This window comes from Gossypium raimondii, chromosome 2, assembly GCF_025698545.1.
Source record: "Gossypium raimondii isolate GPD5lz chromosome 2, ASM2569854v1, whole genome shotgun sequence".
Taxonomy (NCBI): domain Eukaryota; kingdom Viridiplantae; phylum Streptophyta; class Magnoliopsida; order Malvales; family Malvaceae; genus Gossypium; species Gossypium raimondii.
This window is the reverse complement of record NC_068566.1, coordinates 44,388,036-44,410,244: the sequence shown is the minus strand read 5'-3', so window position 1 is coordinate 44,410,244 and position 22,209 is coordinate 44,388,036. Positions and strand designations below refer to the sequence as shown.

The window sequence follows — 22,209 nt, the reverse complement described above, 5'->3', positions numbered from 1 at the left end:
ATTATCTAAAAATAATCAAGTTATTAATGACCGGACGAAACCAAGAAATAACCCTCACGCATGTAAATTATAGAAGATCCCTTTAAGATCAACCAATTCCATCGAATTGAGTATGATTGTATGTGTGATAGCATCTACTATACCAGAATATCAATGAACCCGATTATTGCAATTGCTCAGATACCCTTTTTAGTTTAGCTTCTAGTTAGCTTCTAGAATCTGTTTCTTAGTTCAAGGTCCCTCTTTACTAACTGGAATCAAAGAATTAGTAGATCTGTTCCGCCCAAAATGAGAAGTTTTTCTGAATCGAGCTTAAGCTTTGACCAGATTATGAACACCTCTACACCCCTTTTATATCTAAATCCATTTCCCTTTTGGATAAAAAATTTATTCCAATATTCAGATCTATTATCTACTTTACATTTCATATTTTTTATTATCAAAAATATTTTGAAATGTATATATTTAATAAATTCAGATATTCAACAAATAATTTAATTAATTTTAGATTTCATTTCTAAAATTACAGAAAATTATAAATATTTGACCAGTTGCTAGTACTATAGCCTTAGAAGTGAGAAAAATGGTTATAGCAGGGCTGCCTCCGATGGAGATGCATTCCAGTTCTAATCGCGGCAAGACTTAAGCCGCCCTTCGATGGAACATGTTTGGAGGACGAGAACACTGATGCCCGGTCTTACCATGAAAAGCTTGTGAATTTGTTACCTTGGCTGCAAAGGTCGCATCGGGGACCAAAATCGCATATGCTGACGTATATACACCATTAATGGACATGATCACCAGTCCGAAAAAATACGGTAAAACAATATACGTACATATGTATGTGCCTAATTTGACGAACTTGAACTTCATCGATTTATGTGCAGGTTTGAGCAACACCATTAGAGGATGCTGTGGTAGTGGATTACTTAAAGCTTCATTTTTGTGGAACACCTTCAGAGTTGTTGTTTTGGGACAGTATTCATCCAACCCTGTCCGATTTTTTTGATAAACATTTAACCTTTTGAATTATTGTCCACACGTTAGTTAGATTGGACTAGGTCAGGTCAAGTTGAGACCATTAATTCTCTAAGGTCATATGTGCTTTTATGCTTTTCTTTTTCTATATTTTAATAATAAAATTCAGATTCCCATACACTTTTTTTTCTTTTTTCAATTAAAAGAGATATATTGGATGATTGGACCCACCATACAACATTTTATTACCAAAATAGCACAATCTTTTGACTCAAAGGAAACCATTCCATTCCTTCACCGAAGGTTCTTTCAGCTTTTTCTTTTTGCCACATGGACCTGGACCTGGACCAAATTTTCCGCAACTGAAAAACATATGAATAATTAAAGTCACCCCCTTTCCACCTAATTTGATTGGAGAAGAGAACGATTCGGTTTACTAATTAAAAAGATCTTTTAAATGGCACAAGACCCTCTTTTGGATTCCTAAACAATACCCAAATTTTCAGATTCATCCTTAAAACTCCTTTTTATGACCATCAATTTTGTCACATGACCCCTTACTATTCAATGCAGTATACTTTTTGGATGAAATGAGATAAAATTGACCACTTTTAATAAGAACAGAGGTATCAATTTTATCTTAATTTACCAAAAAAATAGGAAACAAAAAATTAAAATTAAGAAGCAGAAATTAGATTGAGGTATAGTTTAGTGTTGAATGCAAAAGAAGCTGTCTAATGCCATATAGAATGGCATCTTCATTTTATGGATTAGCTTGAAAAGTATTATCCATCCAATTAACCAAGAAGTGAAAACCAGGAGTTGATTAATGCACACTACCATAAGAGAAAATGGCTCTACAAGGATTCTTCATGATATTCAATATCTCATGTATATGATTAGAATTTGCTATATATACAAAATAATAATAATAATAATAACGTCATTATATGATTAGAAAACAGGCAAACTATCCATGGCTTTTTTTTTTTTTTTTTTCAATTCACAAATAGAAAGCAGGAAAAGATTGTGCTACATGCATATAACATTAACATCTAGTGTTGTACCATACTGCAAATCATTTTACATTTACCCATTCATATTCCAACACCAAAAAGAATACCTGAAATCTGCATCTACTTCCTGACACCAGATGATCCATTGTTCCCTTCAAACAACTCGTTAATCCTCGCCTCGATATCCTCCGGGTTGTACTGTATAAGCCTATCAGTGTTCCTCCCGATTTCAGGCATACATTGGAGCCTCCCTATGAAGTTTCTATAAGCTGGTAACAAAAGCCTAGACACTGATATCCTCATCTCTTCTCTAAGCTGCTCATCGAATACAATCCATGATGACTGAGTTTTACATACATCCTCGAATTGGGTATTGAATGATTTGATCTTTTCTTTCATGGACTTGGCAATCACATTCGATGCTAACGAAGAATTGTCGAGCTTTAATGTTCCGATAATCTTGTTCCATGAACTTCTTTGATAGTTGGTGCAGTATTGCCGGACTTTGGCATTGTGTTTTCGGATCCAGTCATCACCAAGAAGCGACTCTAACTCGCTATCCTTCACTTTTTGTACAATATATCGTCCATTGTTCATCATGAAAACAGAGCACAATGCAGAGTCTCTGTAAATCTTGGATTTCATCTCCAAATTGCTCTCCAAAAGCTCCATAATCCATGCCATCTGAACCGACATGGAAGACGAAGATGCCCGTCGATCATCTAGCTTATTAGATGGAACAACCGCATTACTTTCGTCAAAAACTTGTTCCAATGTCTGTCGTGATCGACACGCCGCACGGAGATAGTTCATTACGTAACGTGTGATCGGATGAAGTCCGCCACCGGGAACAGCTGCTTTAGCCGGGTCACGCCGAATTAGATTCTCTAACTCCATGAATATCCCTCTAATCGCTTCTCCTAATCTCTTCCAAATGGTAACCGCTTCGTTTCGAAGAACCAAACAGTATTGATCAGAGAAAACGGAATCGAATTCAGGCATCAAGTCTCTCAAAGTCTCGAACACATCGAGAACTTTGAAAAGCCTCTCTGGCGATCGGCTACCGATAGCAACGGCGTCAGCAAAATTAAGTAACTGAATGGTGGAGCCACGGCAGACTTCCATGAAGGAAAGATCAGCGGCGGAAGAGAATCCAAAAAATACGCGATCGCATAACCGGCGTTCGCTCGGGAAGAGGATACGAAGGGCGACGTTAGCGGCTTTGATCCAGCGTTCAATCTCGTCTTCAAGCTCTTGCCACGGCATTTTCTGGACTTCATCGATGCTCAGCTTCTGCAATCCGAGCCTCGAGATGCTCTCTTCGAGGAACTCTCTTCGGCAGGTGCTGTAAACGTGAGAGCACTCTTTAACGAACCCTGCGGCCACCATACGCTTGGCGATCTCGTGAAGGTCGCTTACGGTTCCGGAGGGAAGCGCGTCGATCACGATATCGTAGTCCGTTACCGGTTGAGCTACCGGGATCTGATGATCGAGATCCACACCGTTGCGAAGAAGTCCATTTTCGTTTTCTTCATTGTCATCGTCAGAATCAAACGATAAGTTCCCGGTTGACTCGTGGTTGCTTCGATTCAGTTCAAAGGACTCAGCACCTCGGTCCATAAGAGACCTGAACTCATCCCCGACTCGGAACATGGCCTGGTGCATCAGGTCATCAGCGCGCACAAGACAAGCGCTGACGGATTTCTCGGCGGCCATGGGTTCCCAATCCCTCATGGTACGAATCAAGTCGTCAATAGCGTCAAGGAACGCAGAAGAATCAGCGGTGTGAGCCCAGATGGGATGATCAAGCGCCACGTACTGGGAGATCTGACGGTCCAAGGAATTAACGGCTCGCTCGAGGGCGGCACAGCCACGAGGGTTGTTGTCGTCAACCATTTTCTCGGACAACTTCTCGCGAGAAAACCTCCCGTCGAAGTTGGAAAAGATCTGCAAAATATCGTCGGCCATGGTGTCGTTTTGACCCAGCGTCTTGGCTATATGCCTGGCCACCGCAAGCAGCTTCTCTTCACCGTTCTCAGCCATAGCTAAAAAAAACAGCAAGTAAAATAGAACTATCGCTTGATTCTCTTCTTATCTCAAACTCAGCTTCTACTGCCTTAGAACCCACCAAAAGAAGAAGAAGCAGCGACTACGGGGTATTTGGTTTTAGGGTTAGAGAGGGAATAAATGGAAGGGAGAGTGAAAGTGATATATGAAGGAAACGGCCAGACCTGGGGAAACGCGGTTTGAGAGAAAAAGCAAAGCAGATATGAAAAAGCTAAGGTTGAATGGGAAATAAAAAAAAATAGTGAAAAAAGGAGATTGGTAGTTATGGACACCTGCAAATTTCGTTTCATTTGGTTTAACCTCAAGTAAACCTACAATATATGTGTGATGTGTGACAAGTGAAGATGTGCTTGTGTTTTGGAGTTTAGTTGAGATTTGGGCAAATCAGTGCCACTCTTCTCCTCCTCCTGCCCCAAGGTTAATACACCTTTTTCTATTTATACTTATCTTCAGTAATTAATCTTTGAATTTAATCATTGTTAAACTTAATTTTCGATATAATTTAAATCATATAATGATATTTTATGAGATTTAACAGTAGACTTTGACCGATAAACATAATTAATTAACCCTTCAATATTCTATACAGTTTATAAAATTTGTCATTATGTATATAAAGCTACCTGTTCTTTTCCAGACGGATCTAGGTAATTAGAAGATACGCATATATTGTCTTACACTTGATAGTTGGATTTTATTTTAGGAAAGATGCATTATACTAGTAGCTTGCATCATACCTTACATTAAAACACAGATAGAAACAAACAAGGTGATCCTTCCATTGTTTTCACCTGCAGCGCAGGCAATTATATATATATATATATATTTATATTTAAAGATTACTTGGACAGGCAATATGGATCAAACACTTTATAACATCAAATCAAGTGCAGGTTTGGCACTCGTTCAACAAAGCCTTTCTCACACATACACTAAAAAAGGTATACTCTAATCTAAAACAGTCAAAATAACAATATAATAAACTAACCCAAGTACTTCCTCCGTTTTCTTCATTTTTATTATTCTTATTAAAACTGTCACCTAACAAGGACAATAATCATTAAAAAGTATAAAGGACCAAAAAAACAAGGAAGTGAATATACATCCAAACATTTAACAGCTATCTTTTGCATATCCACTTGTCTCCTCTGCCACCTTTGCCCACACATCTGAAATTTTCTCGGCATATCCCACCTGTTTACATTTTCACTATTACATGTCAGCTGCCATTCAACTAAAATGGTTCACGTTGCGGTTTCACTATGAAATCAAACACAAACCATTAAGAGATATCTAAAAGCAAATCAACTACATGGGATTAACAATGCTCCAACTTGAATGAGTGATGAAGCTTTCAACATGGATGACACAAGTTTTACCAAATAAAACTTAGGTACAAAATACGGCAATTTCAATTAAATAAGTTCAATGGATGAACTTTGACATGGTATCCTCGAACAAAGTCCATTACAGTTTCTTTCAAACAATAAGATCATCAACATGGACAGGAAACCGAGAAACCAAAATTACCTGATTTACAACAAACCCCTTCAACATGTTCAATAAGTCAACGCGTCTTTCCTTGTCAAACCTTTCAAGTTCACACTTGTTATTTTCCTGCAATTACATCATCATGAAACAAACTTAGAAAATGAAGGTAACCATGGAAATTCAGACCATGTACTAGCAAATGCGAACATAAACCATATAAGTACCAAAATAATCCACAACAGAAGGACCCAATATTGTACATTTGAGTGATATAACAGAGATCAACATGAGAATCTTCGTAAAGCACAGGAATTAGGCTCATTGGTGCACCCCTCTTTTCTTTCAATTTACCACATGAAGGAAAGGGAAAGAAAACTGGAAGTGAGGGATGATGCATAGCTAGATATACCATTATCCCCTTATGTTATCCTATCACCAGTGTTATCAAGGTGTGCACCTAGGCATGCATGCACCTTGCACCTTAGTGCTAGACAACAAGGCCTCAAACCCTTTGGGGCAAGGTACATATGACCAGGTGCAAACCTGGTGTACCTAGACTAGAAATCCGGCCTCATTGACCAACAACAAAAGAACTGCATGTTTTGTGGATAAATCAGATCACTGTTTAGATTAATTATACATATCAAGCTTATTTTATATATAGAAAATCACAAACATATACATACTGCACTTTACTACACTCGGATGAGCGCTTTTCTACTGCCTAGAGTATGCATTGCGCCCTTGACAACATTTTCTATCACATCTTCAGTTGCTCTTTCACATCCTGCTTTAGTAGCTTCACTTAAGATTTAATAAAGGCAACAACCTAAGAGCTGTAATATTACTAATATTAACATTATAATTATATAAATACTTATATATATCTCTTATTTATCTAGATATTAAATATCATCCCCCATTTGGCTCCTAAAGAGTGCAAGGATGATAACTTTGCTAAGTTCATTTAAAAAGTAGACATGCTTATTGCCATAGCATCATACTAGTACAACCAGAAGGAAATATCAATGAGTCAACTTACCAAAATAGTTCAAACAATGGAAAACCCCATATGATATGAACAAACAAGAGCTACGGTCTAATGATAGCTAAAGGCTAGAATAGATATTCCTCGTTCTATCTGGTTATAAGACTGTTCATATAGGCAAAACTCAACAAATTAGGAATGAACCATCTTTACCACAGGCAACTTCATGGATATCTAGCATTGAGCCAATCATTTATGTAATTCAAACATGCAATATATTAAGGATATATTAATGATCATAGCATGACCCCAGAAAATAATTAACACATCAACAACAAAGGGAAAAAAGTTATCCTCAGATCAAGATTAAAAGAATATTATAAAAATTTTTACCTTGATCCTCTCATATTCTCTTATGGCAACATTTTTTGCGTCTTCAGTAACCCTTATAGTTTCTTTCAGTTCCTCTATCTTGTGAATCCTAGATTTGTCGCCACCAAATATTTTCGATGATGCAGCTTCAAGTTTTTCGGCTCTTGCATGAAGTGTAGATAGTTCTGATAGGAGAGTTTGAACTGTCAATAAAGCACTTGATCGATCCGAAAATGCACCATGCACAGCTAACATAAGCCCAAGATATTCGTGAAGTGTATCCTGAAATGTAAAAAAAAAAAACAAAAAAAAAGTATATATAAATGACTGAAACTCAGTTCAATTTCAACGGATATTGAAATTAAAAGTAACAACAGTAATTATCTTCTCAGGCAACCAACAAGCCTTCCTTTCAATATAGCTTTTTAAAGTTGACAAATGCCAAACTTACTGATTACTAGAGATTTAGCATAATGCAAACTCAATTTCTTGTGCAAAATAAATTATTCCACAAAATGAATACTTGCAGATATCTCAATCCCATGTTTTAAGTTCAAAGCATAAAATGAGGAATAGTTTTTAGCACATCACCAAATGCTTGACAGTCTGTGCATTCAATTCTCGATAAAATCTGCTAGCTTTGACTGCGGCAGTTGCCAAACATTTCATGTCAGCAGCCCGTACTCTCTGAGAATTGTACATAGCCTCCTCATTCTCAAACTTAGTCAGCTTAATAAACGCCAATCCTAGTTCTCCCATTGTCTCTCCCATATCTTGCTGTGCTTTAACAAGAGACTCAGCCTAAAAGAAAATTTAACAAGATCCACGAAAAAACCATCATCAAAAATTCGTCCCACAAGATTCAAACGTACATTTCAAAATCCCAAAAGAACAATAACATTACCTGCTGAGAAGCATTGCTTATTTGCTGCTCAAGATCATGAATCCACTCTTTCTTCTCCAAAAAAACCTTATCCTCCTCCACTACAGGTGGTTTAGAACCACCCCAATCGTTTGCAACAGACTGTCTCAATTCCTTAAACAAACGCAACAAATCCCTCCCACCTTTCGCGGGCTGCACCACCTCGTGTGGCGCCACCACTGCAGTACTTTCCCCAAATAACTGCTTGGGCAATTTCACGGCTCCATCAAGCATCCGAGAAGCGACATCAGTGCTCATCGACAATGGAAGTCTCCCTTCCACCTGCAAAAACACCTTCAATTCATCACTTTGTCTAATGACAGGATGCTCCGCCAGCCTCCTCAAATATTTCTCCAATGCAACCCTTCTTTGCTCCACAAATTCTTGCTTCTGCATCACCTGAGATTCAACCACATTTTTGTCCGGCCTTGGCGGAATAAAATACCCACGGTAAGATTCCGCTAACCGATCCGACAAGGTGACTACATCCCTAAACCTTCTCCTGACACTAAATTCGGATGACCCAAAATCCGCAATATTGGTTCTCGTGGTAATTAGGTAAGTGTAGTAAGTGTTACCTCCGGGCACAAGTGAATTGGTGGTCTCTTGCTCCTTCTTAGGGTTGGAAACCGTGATCTTGATGTAATCAGAGGTGGACGACGAGGATCTGGAGAGCGTCAAAGATGAATCCAGATCGTGAGAAGTGGAATCGACGCGGTTGATCTCGTTGGCGGAGTTGTCATCGAAAGGGCTGAAGATGACGTCAGCGTAAGAAGGGGGCTCGATGTAGGAGTTGTTATCAGATGCATTAGGGTTTCGAAATACGGGAGGGGAGAGCAATGGATCGGATTCGGCCGGAGTGGAGAGTACCGGCGGGGAAAGCGGGTGGCGCGTGGCGGCGTCGGAGATCGATGACTTGGCGCTCCGGAAACTAGAGTAGGAGTTGTTGTTGTTGGTGGCGGTGGTGGTGGTGGTGGTGAGCGGGTCGTCGAGAACGAGGTTTTCCATTTCTTCACGGGAAGCGAAGAGGTGAGATTCTTCGAAGCCAGGGTTCTCAGAGCCCATCATCGTGTGTAATATAATTCGTTTTTTCTTAGAAGCAGGATTATCAAAAAAAGGAGCTTGAGTGAGGTAGGGTTATCGATAATTTCGATGGGCTCAAGCGGGTGAGTCAACTCGAACAGGGCGGAGCTATTTGGGGCACGAAGAAGCCGAAGATGGGAGGGATATGGAGCAGCGCGTGGGGCGCGTGCAACGGAGCATGGAAAATTGTGAACAAAAAAGCTGTGGATTAACTTCAAACTGAAACGGAAACCGATATTTTGTTTTTTGTAATTTTCTCTTGTGTTTAATTGAATTGGAATCAAGATGATGTATTCTTGCTGGGCCTCTATTGGGCTTATGCTTTCATGGATTTGGGTTAACCAAGCTGTACTTCACCTACTTTCATTATACTGCAAGCACCAGCTTACCTTGCATTCAAAGCCAAGTTAAATGGCAAGGCACCATTTTTCTATTTTTCACCTTTTGGAAATTCAGATTTAATTGTAAATTTTATTAATTTTTTATTATATTTATTAGCGTGATATTTTGAAATTTTATATAATGGAAAAAGAGGATAATAATTATTTGTAGATATCATTATCATATAATATTATTTTATAATTATCAATTTATTTTAAAAAATTATCTTTCTTTTAATTTCAATGCTAATGCAACTTATAATAATCATTTATCCTATTTGGTAGTGACGATAAAATTTGAGATATCCTAAAGATTTGATGTCAAATATCCTTTCTACAAATGGAAAAAGAGGATAATAATCATTATTAGATATCATTATCATATATTATTGTTGTATAATTATCAATTTATTTTTAAAAAATATCTTCTTTGTTTTTGGTATTCTTCAAGTCTGTTTTACGATTAATGTTCGGGATTCGTGGTTACTCCTCTCAACAATGTCATCTCCAGAGTTTGAACCTATGTCTCCTCTTGAGAATACAATATACCTTACCATTGCCTCCAACACTTATTAATAAAAAAAAATATCTCTTTTTTTTTTAATTTCAATGTTAATGCAACTTGCAATAATCCTTTATCATATCCAGTTATGATAAAATTTAAAATATCCTAAAGATTTTATGTCAAATATCTTTTCTACAGATGGAATAAAAGAGGATAATAATCTTCATTAGATATCATTATCATATATTATTTTTATATAATTATATTATCAATTTATTTAAAAAAGTTATATTATGTCATCTCTCTTTCAAAGAGGTTAATAGAGAGTAATAAGTTGGAATTTTTTTAATTTTAGAAAATAGAGATTTTTATTATTTTCTTGAAAAATGAAAAATTAGTTTGATTGAACTTTTTTAAAATATTTTTAGAAAATAATAATGAAAATATGTGAACATTATAAAACAATATAAATTTATTTTCATTGCTTTCACTAAAAATATTTTGTAAAATTAAAAGTTGAAAACAATAGTTGTTAAGATTAAGGCAAAAATATTTTTCAACAATTTTTAAATATCAACATCTTTTACCCTTATTTGAGTCCATATCTAAATAAATGTAGTAATTTTCTATTTTATTTATCATGTTTCTATTAAAATATAAAATAGTGTATTAAACATGTTTTCATATATTCATTATTTCAAATAATTTTTATTTTATTACTAAATGTGTTTTTGACTTTTAAAAATGGAAAATAGAACCTATTTTGTTAAAATGGAAATAAAAATATTTTTCAAAAACCAAACGAAACTTAATATTCATTCTCTTTTCTAATGAGTTTAAGATTATCAACTTCCTTTAACGAGTTCTATTGAAATGGATAGTTGCTAATTGCTAAAAAGTAGAGCACTTGAATGAAAGTGATGGATGTAGTGGTCACTAAAGGTGGCACTGTGATAAGAACTGAAAAAACAAGAACACAACGAATTTTTTACACAATTCGGTTTCCTAATGTTTATAAAGTCTAGCTTAGTGAATAAATTCACTATCTTTAATTGCAGAACAATTGATTCAAATCAGATCACACCTCGATATAACAACCTTACTTTTGTATCTAAAGATTTAAATCACTCTCCTTTAAGTCCTCCTCTTGAGAACTTAGGCGATAAACACAACTTGTTTGTGCTCCAAAACACACTCTCAAAATATGTTCCACTATGAACAAATAAGTACTCTTAATACTCAGTACAAAATCTATACAAATCTCTCAAATATATAAGAGTTTTGATATTTGCTAACATATTAAAGATCAATTACAAACCAATCTCCTATAAAACAACAACTTAAATAGCAAGATACAATATAAAAATAAGGACCGAAGTAAAGTGGATCCAATTGCATTATCCAATCTAATCCAATATTCAAGATAAGTTGCTTCAAATAGATGGATCTTCATAGATGGGCTTGCATACATCCACAATACCAACATCATTCAAAGCTCAAAGATTTTGTTTAAAAAATTGTCAACTTCAAATATAAAAAGTAACAGAATCTATCACAGTGTTAGTCGAAGTGGCCACTACCGTTGGCACTTCAACAACCACTTCAAAACACTTGCCTCAACAATCTCTCCCTTTGGTAATTTTTTGAACAAAACCAAAACAAGTTAAGAAGCTTATTGATAGGGAATAGCGAACCAATATCGTATTCAAGTTGTTCAACTCGAAAAATATTCGAATCTGACTTGAAAAGAAGAAACCAAACAGATTTAGAAAATAAAGAAAACACAAACAACTAAAAGAATAAATTCAAGAACAAGAATAAAGATTCAAAACAATAAATAGATAAAAAAACGGAAATTAAAATGTCCGATTGAACCCTTCAAGGAATGAAAATTAAAAGGCCCGAATGAACCGTTGGATATGGATCAAAGGATAAATGCCTGATTGAACCCTTCAAGGGAGATTCCTTGACAATCTCAATCAATGGCTCTATCCAAACCCCCTGTAATACCCCGAAAATTACTACTATAATATCCCAAAAATTACTACAGTAAGAAAGTAGGTATCCTTGATATAGTAAAATAAGGAAATAAAGTGACAAAAAGGGAAATTTTGAGTTATGGCAACATTGGGAAGTATATTATGATATATTAATTCAAGAAAGGATTAATCGCAAAAGTGAGAAAAATTTTCTTGACCAAGAGTAAATACTTAAAATTTGAGGAGGTAAAGTGTAAATATAAAAATTTTGAAGGACCAATAGTGTAAATATTTTAAGGGTGGAATAATCTAGAAACTAAGGAAAAGGGATGAATTAGGACCAAATTGAAAAGGTAAAGAATTTTGAGGACTAAATTATAATTTTACCAAATTAAGTGATGAATCGAGGATGGAATTTTAAATATTATAAAGGGCAAAATGGTCAATTAGAAGAGAGAAATCTAGAAGGAAATGATGATATTGGTGATATTTTAGATTAATTAATTAATTAAATATTAGTTTATTAATATTTTAATGAGATATTTTATTATTTTATTATTATTGTATTTAATATATAAGGAGAGAAAGATGAAGAATTATCATCATCCTTCTCATGCACCAACGTGAGAAGAAGAAGAAAGAAAGAAAGAAATATTTCTTTTCTTTACAATTTGGTCCTTTCACCAAATATTCACCATTTTCACTCAGAAATCAAAAGAATTTTCATATTCATCAAGAGAGAAAGATAACAAGGAGACTACGGGGAGTTAGATTATCAAGTTAGATTCAAGAAATAGAAGCTGGAGGAGAGAGAAAATCAAGTTAAAGTCTGAAACTAATAGGACAAGGTAAGAACATCAAGATTTCAATATATTTTGAAGTTTGATATTATTGAAAAAGTATAGAAATTATGTTATAGTAGAGTTTTCTTATTTAAGGTATTATGTTCTTGATATATTAGTGAAGGAAATAAGTGAAAGTGATGGGAAATATTATAGAGAAAGGGAATAAGGAGTTATAAACTTAGTAATCAACATCTTGCACTAAAACAGCTTTGAGACGAGCGATGAGGTTAACTTTGAAAAATCACCATAAATCGTGTAAATCGAATTAGAGGATGAAAAAATATGGCATTAAATCTTACTGAGACTAGTTTCTCATAGAAAAAACTTTGTAAGTAATGAAATTGTAAATCATGATATATAATAAATTTTGTGAGACAAGGTCAGAATGAATTCAGGTTCCCCTGTTCTGACTTTGGAAAATCATTAAAAATTGTATAAAAATAATTGTGGGTTATAACTTATATGTTTAAAATTTTTAATGAATCTATTTTCAATATAAATAAACAAGAACATCATCCGAATCCCGTACAAGGAGATAATTATTTTTTAGGGAAGAAGGGTAGAAACTGTCAGACAACAGAATGGGGATGAATTTAAAGAATAACTGTACTTATTGGCTAAACCATAAATTCTGAAAATTTTATGGTAAGAAGATATGTGAGTCTAGTTTCATATAAATTTAGCATATCTTAAATCTAAGTTCTGTAGCTCAATATATAAATAATTTAGTAACTGTGACTCAAGTGGATAGCTTTGAATGAACATATAAATAAATGGTGAAATTATAGATAATGTTACATATAAGCATGTTATATACATTAAGGATGTGGAATGGAGAGGAGGAGGAGGAAAATATATGATTATTCAACTAGCACGATTTTTCATTAAAAATGGCTAATTTGCATGTTTTAGGTTCAGGGACTAAATTGAATAAAAATAAAATTTTAAGGGTAATTTTGTAAAAAGGTCAAAAAGTAACCTAATTGCATGAAATGAATTGGTTTATTATTTAAATTAATAAATTGAATGAAATATTAATTTAGATCAAGATTGGGTGGATGTCACAGCCCGATTTTGGGTCTAGATGGAACAGTGGTTTTTAGACGACAAATCCGACAGGGAAAAAAAAATATAATGGCCTGAATTTTCGGAGGTATTGGAACGGTAATTCGAGATCACTAAATTCGACAAATGAGTAGAAAATATTATTAATTTAGTGAGTATAAGTTAAATGTGAAGTTAGGAAAATTTTTGAAATAGTGAATAGTGCACTAGAAATAAATATTAAAATAATTAGAATAAAAAAACAGGGTATCGAGACCTCGGAGATTTTAAATCGAGCCATCAATATTTTTATAAATATTTATGGAGTGTTAAAAAGTTAGTATTAAAGCTTCGTTAAGAAATTTTAAAGTTCCAATAATTAATTGAACAAAAATGACTAAATTGTAACAAATGAAAAATTATGGGAAATGATTAAATAGCTTAAATGATAAAAGGAAGAGGACTTAAAAGGCAAATAGACCAAGGTCTATTTGGGCTGGACGGCAAAGGCATGAAATCAGCAACAAAGTAAGGAGAATTAAGGGCAAAATTGGAATATTGCAAAATTTACTTAATAAAGTTAGGACCAAAGTGGAATTATCTAGATTTCTCTTTATTTTTCTGCGTCCTCATCAGCAAAAACACCATAGAAGGGCTTCCTTAAGCTGATTCTTCCTATTTTTACTGCAGGTAAGTTCAATTCTTGATTATTTCTTGAAAATTTTATGTTTTTGTGACTTTTACAACTAGGCCCACTTGTTGAATTCATTAGTTTTTGATTCTATGAAAGAAGTTGAAAGTTGCCATGAATATGTGCTGGAAGTATATGATGATTTAGCATGGAATTAGAGCTTTAAATTGTTCATATGCTGATTTTATTGAAAGAATTGAATAGAAAGTGAATGTTTGGGACCTAATAGTAAAAGAGTTTGAAGATAGAGTTATATGTGAAAATTCTGAATTTCAATAGTTGTGAAACAACTTATAATGTTTAGGTAAAGTATTAATTGATAAAATTAGATTAATTGAGGGGTTAATTGAGAAAGGACCGAATTGTATAAACTGTGAAATTTGGGGCAAAATGGAAATCAACATTTTGCACTAAAGCAGTTTTGGACAGCAGCAGTAGTATAACTTTGAAAAATCACCAAAAAATGTGGGAATTGAATTAGAGGTGAATAAAATATGAAATTAAATCTTATTGAGTCTAGTTTCTCATAGAAGAAACGGTGTAAGCAATGGAATTGTAAATCATGAGATATAATAAATTTTGTGAGACAATGTCAGGATGATTTGGGGTTCCCCTGTTCTGACTTTGGAAAATCATCAAAAATTGAGGAAAAATAATTATGAGTTATAATTTATATGCTTAGAATCCTTAATGAGTCTATTTTCAAAGGAAATAAACATAAACATCATCAAAATTCTGTACAATTAGATAATTCATTTTTAGTGAAGAGTGGTCGGAACTGTCAGACAGCGAAACAGGGGAAACTTTAAAGAATAAACTGTACTATTTGGCTAAACCAAAAATCATGAAAATTTTGTGGTAAGAAGGTATGTGAGTCTAGTTTCAGGGAAAATTAACAGATCTTAATTTGGAGCTCTGTAGCTCCAGATAAAAATAATTTAGTGACTCTGACTCGGATAAACAGCTTTGAATATACATGTGAGTGAATAGTGAAATTATAGCTAATGTTGTTTAAGTGTGTTATACACATTAAGGATGTGGAATGGAGAGGAGGAGGAGGAAAATTGAGAAATATATGAATGATTTGTGTATAATTGGTCATATGCTTGATTATAATTGATAAACGATGAAATAGAAATGATGCTTATATTTGTGCATTATTGGTCGTGGTTTAAGCTCATGTGTGAAAATAAAGTTTCATAGTATGTGTATGGTATATTCGGTATCTGATTTGGCATGAAATAATGTCATGAATGGTTTATGAATTAACACATGTTGGTAAGCCTGATACATGAATAAATGTTGTGCTCATCCATGCTTATAATGCTTATGCTATATGTGTATTTGGCTAACATATTTGGTGTATATGCTTAGGCTTCGGCCAAGTAGTGGCTAGATTATGCCACGTTAAATTTATAAGTTATGCATTGAAATGGTTTATCGTGTGGTTAGTTCCAAAAAGAGTTATGTTTAAATACACTAGCTTGCAACTATGGTTGAATGATATGCTTATATCTTGTGTGATGTGCATAGAAACAAGTGTGGAAAGTTAATGAAATAGTAAGTTCATATTGCTGAAATTTAATGGTTAAATGTTAATTTCATGAATTATATAATGTATGATGAAATGTATTTAGTGTTGAAATGAGAGTAAAATAAAAATGCGAAAATCGAACAAATGATCAAATTAAGCGGAACGCCGGATTTGAGTACTTCTGATCAAGAGATAAAGTGATAAGTGGTAGCTTTAGCTACACTTATCTGATCAAGTGACAAAGTGATAAGTACTGCACTTATCTGATCAAGAGACAAAGTGATAAATGGTAGCTTTAGCTACACTTATCTGATCAAGTGAAAAAGTGATAAGTGCTACACTTATCTGATCAAGTGACAAAGTGATAAGTGGTAGCTTTAGCTACACTTATCTGATCAAGTGACAAAGTAATAAGTGGTAGCCTTAGCTACACTTATCTGATCAGGGACAAGTGATAAGTGATCATACGTAAGACCATAGTTATACTATGGCAAAGTCAAAGTGAAGTACTCAATTTTCCGTAACCGTTCCCTAATTTGATTAAGGATGGTAAGTGACAAATAGGCTCAAATGGATTAAAGTAAATGGATAAGTGGTGGTGTATTTATACCAGGATGATGTTGTTATTTAAGCTAAAGTGATATTTTCATTGCAAAATTGAGAATTTCATAAATGTGTTATTGAATGGTATAATCGATAAACGTTGAGTTAAATGGTAAATACGTATTAATGTTGAACTTAATGTCATTGAATTGTACGTGAAATAAATGAAAATTTCTAGTGAATTGATTTAAATTGTGAGCATGAGAAGTTGCGAATTGAATGAAATGGAAATGAAACATTGAATTGCATGAGTATGTATCGGGTCTCGTAGGCCCTAATTATTATGATTATAATATTTTGAGGATATATTGTGAAAAGTTATAGAAGCATGTTAATTATTTTGAAAGTTTTAATTTAGATGAAATTTTATAACTCGGTTAAATACGTTTACAAGTGTATGTGTTTTGGTAATGCCTCGTACCCTATTCCGGTGTTGGATACGGGTAAGGGGTGTTACAGTGGAAATTCGAGGAAAATAGAAAATTACCAAAATGTCTCTGAATTTTGGTATTTCTGCAATTTAGCCTGGTAAGTTCGTATGAACTATATTCTGTATAATTTTAATTAAAGTGAATGTTATTTGGTGATGAATATTATATAAATATGTGTTTTATTATTGGAATTGAATTATTATTGGTAATATGTATAATTATTAGATGCATTGAAATGATTATCGGAAGCTCGATTGGGTTGGAAGCTTGTCGGAGATATATCACACTATCCATTGGTTCTATCGGTAATTTTGGATGATTTGATTCTGGTTATAATGACATGTATAAGTTAAATTGGCCAACGTTAGCTCATTAATGTTTTGATTTTGATTGGTTATAAATATGAACGCTTAATGAAATGAAATGTCTGTAAATTAATTCGTAAACTCTGGTAATGCTCTATAACTCTATTCTGACGATAGATACGGGTTAGGAGTGTTACACCCCTTAAAGCCGAGCCCTAGTAAATTGGACGATGAAGAGTTCTCCTACGACTTCAAAGTGAAAACCAATAAGAAAATATACTTATAAAATAAATAAATAAAGAAACCTCACAAAGAGAAATAACTTAAAGAGTTGAAATTTATTAATCAAGGTGTTGTTTAATGAATAATGAAGAGCCTTTATATAGTCTAGTAGAACTAAATTTTCTTGTTGACTAAGAAACATAAAAATTCGGAATAACTAAATAATAAAAATATAAAGCCTAATAGATACAATATTGGGCTCATATATAATAATAAAGCCTAAAAATCGAACCAAATATGACTTAAACTCGAATTAAAGCCCGAAACTCGTAATTTTCCATAATAATATTGTCTAAAAATTCTGCTTGCCCAATCTTCACTAAAATGGTCATAACTTGAGCTCTTGGACTCAAAATTGAATAATTCAAAGTGCGTTTTGAAGCTAAAAAATAGCTCGTTGAACTCTATGAAGATATCTCAACCTAGAAATGTCTGGATCTCATCCAAAAAGTCGTTGCAAGTCTACCAATTTTTCCAAACTTAAAAATGGCCAGCTTCGGTGAATTGAATTTAATAAAGTTCACACGATCCGTGCATGTATCAACCCCCTTTCCTCGAAAAGTTTCATCCTTGAATCTTGTCTTTGGTTGAACAAGAAAGAATTTTTATCATAAGTGGAATAGTTTTATTGAGCTCCTCTTAGAGGATCAACAAATTCCTAAAAAATAAAACAAGTTCACTAGACAAATTAAAGTTAGGGTTAGTGAAAACATAATCATTCCTGTCCTTTGTATAGGTTCTTTCTATCTTCTGTTTTTCAATTTGAATTGAACTCCTGAATTTTACTGTATATAAATTTTCACTCACTAAAGTTGGACCATCAAATTGACTTTTATTGCTCAAGGTATTTTTTCTCTCAATTTTTTTACATGAATCAATCTTACTTTCCTTTGACCTCTCACAAAAAATTTGAACATTGTTCATCATCACAATTTTCTTTAACACTAAAGGAGAAATCTCAACAATAGGCATAGGATCACATAGAATTTCTTCACAAACGACGTCGACAGAACTTTTTGTTGACACATATCATCATCGTCAATGGTAGCAATAGAAGAAGATGCATCAATAGGCTCTATGTCATACTTATGTTCCTCAGCTTGCAAGAATCGCATGACTACTAGCATCGAATCAAGGTGAGAGAGCATGGATGAGAATTTCAAGGATGTTTCCTTAAATGAATACGTTTGACATTTAGAGTTTTGGATCTGATGCCCTAAGTGTATTATATTCGTTTTGTATACTTGTATTTTTTTGAACAAATTGATTTAATAATAATATTTATTAATTACATTAATATCCTTTATATATAGTCCTTAATGTTTTTGCATACAAAGCAAAATAGAAGCAATCAATAAATAAACCTAAACATGCCATTATTTTATTTTTTGTCACATGTCAAAATCTCACCATGCTATTGGTTATCAACGCTACATTAAAATATTTTAACAGTGTTAATTAATAATCTAAAAAAGAATCAAGTTGGCTTACGAATGTCAAATTTAAATATCGGTTAAATTTAAAAAATTAAAATATTATATAAATATAAATTACCAAATTCAGATAGATTTATTTATATTATCTCTTAACAAATACATAAAGGATTGAATCGGAGGGGTTGGGAATAAACGACTTCTTCCGTCAATGCCATGACGTCAGCCCGTTACAAACAAATACAAAGGTTTTTATACGGAACAAATTAGTCTATGGCACTGGAACCGCAGGTTTTGCATATTCATAATCATTAACTTTATTATTATAAAATTTTAGAGAAATATTAAAATTATGCATGAAATTTAATTTAACGTGTAATTGTATATATGAATTTTAATTTTGTACAATTATATATGTGAAACTCTAATTGTAGTTTAAATGTATGCTTAAAATTTTTATTTTGATTTAAATAAACAAATACATCAATTTACTTTATATTGAATAAATATAATTATTTTTATATGTAATATATAATCATAAAATTATGTTATATCAATATTTGCGTTAATAATTTACAAAATTTAATCAAATCAAAATTTTATGTATAAAATTACACAAAATTAAAATTTATGTATACAATTTCATATTAAAATTTTATTATTGACGAAAAAATAATATTTAAGAGTTTTATCCTTTGTTAAAAATTAATATATTTTTAATATAATTTTTAAATTTAATTAAAATTTAATGTAATTATCAAATATTAAAAAACTTAAAATAAAATAAAAAATTATCGTGGTACTATGTATATTAATCTGAAGTCAGTTGGCAGGCTACCTAATTCATCAAGTCCCAAGCTTTAGGTAACTAGATTTGATGTTCACATGCCCTTTCAAAACCTGCTTCATTTCAATATTCTTTTGTTTGTTGCATCAGTTTCAGCTCGATTGATGTTTACATCACCCAATTAAAAAATGTCTTCAGCTTTAATTATTGGATAAACTATTAAAATAGTCACTTTTATGTCTCTCAGGTTATATTTTAGTCATTTACGTTATCGTGTTATAATATTTTAATCACTAAGCGTTAATTACCGTTTACGGTGTAACGGTAAACTGATGTGGCATATTAAATCATCATTTCAAACAAAAATTTTAGGTTAAATTATACAATTAGTCTCTATATTTTTTTGAGCAAATTTTTTTCTTTTACATTAAAAGAGATGGAAGAGGAGGTAAATAGAGGAGAAGCAAAAAGAATTGGAAAAAGAAAAGAAAGTTAAAATAACATAAAAGAAAAAATTGCTCAAAACGAAAAAATATGAGGACCAATTGTATAATTTAACCTAAAGTTTTTGTTTGAAATGATGATTTGATCCGTTAACAACAATTAACTGCTCAGTGACTAAAACATAATATTTCAATTATAAATGACTAAAATGTAATATAAGGGAAACAAAAGTGACTGTTTTGATAGTTTACCATTAATTATTTCTTCATCATATTTAGAGTTGCATTTTATCTGATTCAAAGTGCCTGCCGCTAATCATGGGTGGATTTTTCCATTAAAAGACTCTCAAAGAAAAGAAATTAATTTATAATTTTAGTTATTTTTGAAATAAGTAAATCTCATCTTTTTCATTTTTAGATCATTTATAAGAGAATTGAATTGCAATTTTTTTTATTACAAGTCTAATCAATCTTATAGAATCTTTATTAAATATGAGGTCAAGTCGGATCATACTCTTAATCTTGTTTTCTCCATCTACAAAACTTGAATTTCAAGCTTGTTCAAAATACCAAATTTTTTACCATTACCCAATGATGATAAACCTTAGAATTAAGACTTTCATGTGCTTGGTTTTGTTTAAGCACAAAAAAATGTCAATGGTGAATGGAAAAGTGAGATATGATCTTAAATGATTATAAGAAAATGTTGCTTCAATCGAAGAAAAATTGTCCATTTTTTCAGGTTCTCCTTTGATGATAATAAAGATTTTCACATTGGGAACTTTGCTTGCTACCTTTTTGAGCATGTACTAACTTTAAGTCCACGACTTTGTACTAAGAAGCTTTCAGGCATTCTTTGATGAAAAATAGTCAACTAAACCCCCAAGATTATAGCTCCACTATGGTCAAATTCTGAATTTTAGGTGGAGTTTAGATGGGCGATTGAGTGCGGTATAATGCGTTTAATTTACTTTTTATCTCATGCTATCACCGCTCTGCTACCGTTGTTGTTACACTAACCGTCCATCCAAACTAAGCCTTAGTCCTTATATTATGCTCAAATTTGAGATTTTGTTCATATACTTTAATTTGATATAATTTGGCTTCTGTAATTTTATATTGTTATTAATTAGCCCAAATAGTTAATATGTTATCTCTTCTAACTCTGTTCAAGAACCGAATTACCAACAAAAATGTTAGGCTTGAAAAATGGGCTTGAACAAAAAAATTAAATCCGATTAAAATATGATCCAAGCTCAAGATCCAATATTCAATGCCCGAATTTGAACGAACCTATGTTATTTTATATAAAGTTATATCATATGAAAACATACAATTCTATAATATGGGAGGGTCTAAGCAAATTTGATTTAACCATTTACAAATATGAGTAAATTAGATAAAATTAGAGGTCTATATTTCAAGTTGAATTGCGCTTAAATAATTATGTATGGTATTGATATAATACATGCCTCCGATTTAGCCCCTGAACAACTCTAAACATAATGCTAACATGATTTCTTTCCGTGCCTTGGAAGAAGTGCTATTTTTTAAAATTAATTAATAACATTATAAAAATATAGATCAAACTAAAAATAGGGATTAAATTTTAAATTTAACCAAAGTAGAGGGATTAAAACCATAATTTGAGCATCCTCTACCAAATCCAAACAAAAATTCAACCTCATTCTAGCTGTCCTATGCCACCCTAGTAAAGAAAAATAAAAAAAAAATACAAAGACATCCATAGCTGATAGTGATTGGAGAGTTGGAATATTTTGGTAGGTCCAAACCACATGGCAGAATCACAAATTGTTGAGCTAACAACCAATCTTTTACTTTATTAACTAACCAATTCAGTTTTAAAATATGAAATGCAGTTTGTATTTGCATCCTAAAACTTAAATTAGGTTTGAATGGACAGTGCTATTATTTACCATTAATCTCATCCTTTAAAATTTTGTTAGTCATTGAATTTGCATCTATAACTGAATAGGGTTAATTTCATCCAAACTCCTTCTATTACAACT

The 22,209-nt window shown here is 32.7% G+C and overlaps 2 protein-coding genes across 2 annotated transcripts; both read right to left on the bottom strand.

The window, feature by feature from the left end:
• Window positions 1–1,904: 1,904 nt before the first annotated feature.
• Window positions 1,905–4,317, bottom strand: LOC105789039 (exocyst complex component EXO70B1). Its single transcript, XM_012616237.2, has one exon. It carries the CDS (start codon window positions 4,035–4,037, stop codon window positions 2,115–2,117), a length of 1,923 nt encoding a protein of 640 aa, XP_012471691.1. The 5' UTR covers window positions 4,038–4,317; the 3' UTR covers window positions 1,905–2,114.
• A 601-nt stretch (window positions 4,318–4,918) lies between these two features.
• Window positions 4,919–9,166, bottom strand: LOC105789040 (sorting nexin 2A). Its single transcript, XM_012616238.2, has 5 exons — window positions 7,817–9,166; window positions 7,504–7,713; window positions 6,934–7,194; window positions 5,592–5,678; window positions 4,919–5,255 (listed from the first exon to the last, which is right to left on the bottom strand). The coding sequence occupies exons 1-5, from the start codon at window positions 8,900–8,902 to the stop codon at window positions 5,175–5,177; spliced, it is 1,725 nt and encodes a 574-aa protein (XP_012471692.1). The 5' UTR covers window positions 8,903–9,166; the 3' UTR covers window positions 4,919–5,174.
• Window positions 9,167–22,209: the final 13,043 nt, after the last annotated feature.